Consider the following 4,900-nt stretch of genomic DNA (forward strand, 5'->3'; position numbering starts at 1 on the left):
AGTCCAAGATAATATCACTAAAAGATTTGTTTATTATATTCAGTCCAAGATAATATCACTAAAAGGTTTGTTTATTATATTCAGTCCAAGATAATATCACTAAAAGATTTGTTTATTATATTCATTCCAAGATAATATCACTAAAATAGTAGTTTATTGTATCTTTTAAATTGTTGTTTATAGTGAAAAAGCTAAACAATGGGTTATCTGCACTCTGTCCTCTGCAAGAATTGAACCCTGGATTTTAGTGTTGTAGGTTCGTAAAATTGCATCTGATCCACCAGGGGACATCCACTAAATTGAAAGAAAATATCACACTGCTGAAAGTTTATTTAGTGTATCCATTTCAACTGAGTATTTAGAGTAACTGAAATTAGGTAACTTACACTATTAATGAAAGGATGATTTATCATTTTTTTAGAGTCAAACATTTAAAGTATTTACTTAAGTTATATAAAAGACATAAAAATTGTCTATAATTTTTGTATTTTCATTCAAATTTGTTAGCCCAAAATGGATGTTTTTAGATAACTTTGGAATTTAACAGACCTTCCTATTTATTAAGTTTATTTGAAAACTTAATACACTCATCAGCTTTATACAATTACATGACTTGTTACACTAAAACTTTGGCATAACTTCTAAACCACATAAATAATATATATATATATATATATATACTAATTATTTTCATTAAACGTTTTGGTAAATAAATGTATCTGTTAGAGTGACTATAAGGCTTAACAGTCACACAAATAAAACCTTCCTTCTCTCGGAGTATGATATCTTCCAGAAATTCTTGAAATTCTAACTGAAATCATTCAGTTAAAATTTCTGTTCACAACCTGCCACAACTCACTTGTTAGAACTTTGAACTGTAATATTCCACAAGATAATTTGTCATTTTTGAAAGTATAAAGTGTGATAAAAACAAACTATTCACCTAAAAAATTACCATTGTTAAATAAACATTTTCTCATTACATCTTCACAAAGTAATGTTTATTTTAACTTTGATTTACAGGTACTTCTAGTAAGACATTAGAAGTATACCCAAGCAGGTCAGCTGCAAGTGATGGTAGTCCAGTGATGTCGTTCTCCAACACACATGTTGAGAGAACATCGCTAGATATTTCAGCTCTTAAAAGACAATATATCAAGCTGTGTGAGCGACAAAGACAGGCTCATATCATACTTACTGGTAAGTCACATAAGACAAAGACAGGCTCATATCACACTCGCTGGTGTGTGAGTCACACAAGACAAAGACAGGCTCATATCATACTTACTGGTAAGTTACATAAGACAAAGACAGGCTCATATTATACTTACTGGTGTGTAAGTCACACAAGACAAAGACAGGCTCATGTCACACTCACTGGTGTGTGAGTAACACAAGACAAAGACAGGCTCATATAACACTCACTGGTGTGTAAGTCACACAAGACACAGACAGGCTCATATCACACTCGCTGGTGTGTAAGTCACATAAGACAAAGACAGGCTCATATCACACTTACTGGTGTGTAAGTCACACAAGACAAAGACAGGCTCATATCATACTTACTGGTAAGTTACATAAGACAAAGACAGGCTCATATCACACTCACTGGTGTGTGAGTCAACACAAGACAAAGATAGGCTCATATCACACTTACTGGTGTGTAAATTACCCAAGACAAAGACAGGCTCATATCACACTCACTAGTGTGTGAGTCAACACAAGACAAAGACAGGTTTATATCACTCATTGGTGTGTAAGTCACATGACACAAAGGCTCATGTCACATTTATTATTACATAAGTCACATAAGACAGAGACAGGCTCATGTCACTTACTAGAATGTAAGTCACACAAGATAAAGACAGATTCATGTCATTCTCACTGGTAAGTAAGTCACATAAGATAAGGACAGGTTCATGTCATTCTCACTGGTAAGTAAGTCACATAAGATAAAGACAGGTTCATGTCATTCTCACTGGTAAGTAAGTCACACAAGATAAAGACAGGTTCATGTCATTCTCACTGGTAAGTCACATAAGATAAAGACAGGTTCATGTCATTCACACTGGTAAGTAAGTCAAACAAGATGAAGACAGGTTCATGTCATTCTCACTGGTAAGTAAGTCACACAAGATGAAGACAGGCTCATGTCATTCACACTGGTAAGTAAGTCACACAAGATGAAGACAGGTTCATGTCATTCACACTGGTATGTAAGTCACACAAGATAAAGACAGGTTCATGTCATTTCATTTCCACCCTATAGTTTCAAGAAGATGTTACCTTATCCTAACTTTAGTTGACCACTAAAGTCAGAAGAAACTTGTTTTTTTTTTTGTGAGCTAAGTAACTAGAGAGTCTTTGACATTTATACTCATTGAAATGAATTAAAAAACAACAGATTTTAGACTATTGTGTTTAAATGTAAACTTGTGTAACTATCAGTAACAATCTGTTTCTTACCATAGTATTCTTTTTTTCTTCTTCTTCTTCTTTCAGGAGACTTCAGAGAATCTGCTAAACCTAAACAAAAGACCTCAGTGGCTATGAATCACCTCTTACTTAAAAGAAAGCCTTTGGTAAGAAAATACAAAAATGGAATGCAAACAAGGTTCATCCTGAAAACCCCAAACTGTAGTAAGAATTGTGTCCAACAGCTTGTTCCGGAAGCTTCTTTATCTGGTGCCAATATGCTAATAAGGATTCCTAGAGAAACAGAAAAATATGAAATGAAGAAGAGGTCACTAGTTGAAGAGTGTAAATATAAACAGTATTCTGACAATCTTCCCAGAGAAGTTAAAGAAAAATTAGAAGCATTAGAAAGTACAGTTGACTTTCTGGACGTTAGACAGAGTGAAAGTGAAGATGATAGTGACAACAGTGTAGTTTCTACAAGTCCAAATATTTTTAAATAAAGAGAACATGAAGAGTAAATCCTACGTACCAATACTTTTGGTAGAGCATTATTAAATATCTTCATTTTATCATTAAACATAATAAAAACTTCTATGTAAGAAACTGATCAGTATTTTCTATAATGGTAACAAAGGTGTTATGGTCCATCTCTCTTATATATGATAACAAATGATTGGGTTTAAAGTATATAAATATCACAACACTGTGTAAAGTAATTAAAAATAAAGTTTAAATCCACAATAACACATTTACATGGATATAGGTTTCGATACTCACACGTGCCCTCTTTGATCTGATGTTGGACACATTTAAAGTGTTGAAAATTGTATCCATATAAACAGAACAACAACACATTTACATGGATATAGGTTTCGATACTCACACGTGCCCTCTTTGATCTGATGTTGGACACATTTAAAGTGTTGAAAATTGTATCCATTTGTTGTTCTGTTTATCACATTTACATGGATATAGGTTTCGATACTCACACGTGCCCTCTTTGATCCGATGTTGGACACATTTAAAGTGTTGAAAATTGTATCCATATATATATGTTATTGTTCCATTATTGTGGATTTAAATTTTTTTTAATGATTGGGTTTAAAGTAGATAAATATCACAACACTGTGTAAAGTAATTAAAAATAAAGTTTAAATCCACAACAACACATTTACATGGATATAAGTTTTGATACTCACACGTGCCTTCTTCGATCCGATGTTGGACACATTTAAGTGTTGAAAATTGTATTCATATATATATATCCATTATTTTGGATTTAAACTTTATTTAAATGATTGGGTTTTTTTACATTTTCATTTTAACATATATTTATAAACCTCTGGAATATTAATCAAAATTTTCTTCCATACTAAACACTGTGACTAAACACTTCCATACTAATCATTTTCCTAAGTCAAAAAAATTGTCGTTTCATGGAAATGTGACCAGGCAGAACTTAAAGTATGATTAACTTTGGAAATGTAAATAGTCTTTATATATTTTGTAACAGCAAATGAAATTAAATTTTCTCTGTTTACGTCTTGCTTTGAAAGCACTATAATTTATATGCAACCTATTGAAACCTATTTGGGGATTTCTTCTCATAACAAGAAAAGTCTTTGTTAGTTAGAAGTAGGATTCTTTGTTCTTAATTTGATTTGGTCAGTAATCAAAATACTCTAGAAATAGCCTTCTAACTTTTTTATTTATCTATATTCTCAAGAGGTAGAAAAACATGACACTTGACTGCTTCTTATTCTAGTATCTAATTTTAAAGTCATTTGTAGTAAAAGTTAGGTTAAGTACATTAAACTTGTGAAACATTATTAGACTGACATGAAACTTAAAGCAAAGCAATTCCAGTTTTTATGACATTTTGATAAATAACCAAATCTTTAGATTAAGGAGCCAACAGCTATTATCAAGTCAAGGATACAAAATCCTGAGAATGTGTCTCAGCTAATCACTTATTAAGTCAGGGATACAAAATCCTGAGGATGTGTCTCAGCCAACCACTGTTATTAAGTCAAGGATACAATATCCTGAGGATGTGTCTCAGCCAATCACTTATTAAGTCAGGGATACAAAATCTTGATGATGTGTCTCAGCTAACCACTGTTATTAAGTCAAGGATACAATATCCTGAGGATGTGTCTCAGCCAATCACTTATTAAGTCAGGGATACAAAATCTTGATGATGTGTCTCAGCTAACCACTGTTATTAAGTCAAGGATACAATATCCTGAGGATGTGTCTCAGCTAATCACTTATTAAGTCAGGGATACAAAATCTTGATGATGTGTCTCAGCTAACCACTGTTATTAAGTCAAGGATACAATATCCTGAAGATGTGTCTCAGCTAATCACTTATTAAGTCAGGGATACAAAATCTTGATGATGTGTCTCAGCTAACCACTGTTATTAAGTCAAGGATACAATATCCTGAAGATGTGTCTCAGCTAATCACTTATTAAGTCAA

General features: G+C 32.5%; 1 protein-coding gene across 1 annotated transcript in view; it reads left to right on the forward strand.

Annotated features, from left to right (window-relative positions):
- Nucleotides 1–3,021, forward strand: part of LOC106475193 (TBC1 domain family member 30-like) — an 18,309-nt gene extending 15,288 nt beyond the window's left edge. Inside the window, exons 8-9 of the mRNA XM_013935890.2 lie at nt 1,024–1,200; nt 2,503–3,021. Of these exons, the coding sequence (XP_013791344.1) occupies nt 1,024–1,200; nt 2,503–2,918 (593 nt within the window). The 3' untranslated portion in view covers nt 2,919–3,021. The remainder of the gene's footprint in view (nt 1–1,023; nt 1,201–2,502) is intronic.
- Nucleotides 3,022–4,900: the final 1,879 nt, after the last annotated feature.

This window comes from Limulus polyphemus, unplaced genomic scaffold (genome assembly GCF_000517525.1).
Source record: "Limulus polyphemus unplaced genomic scaffold, Limulus_polyphemus-2.1.2 Scaffold8206, whole genome shotgun sequence".
In the NCBI taxonomy this organism is placed as follows: Eukaryota; Metazoa; Arthropoda; class Merostomata; order Xiphosura; family Limulidae; genus Limulus; species Limulus polyphemus.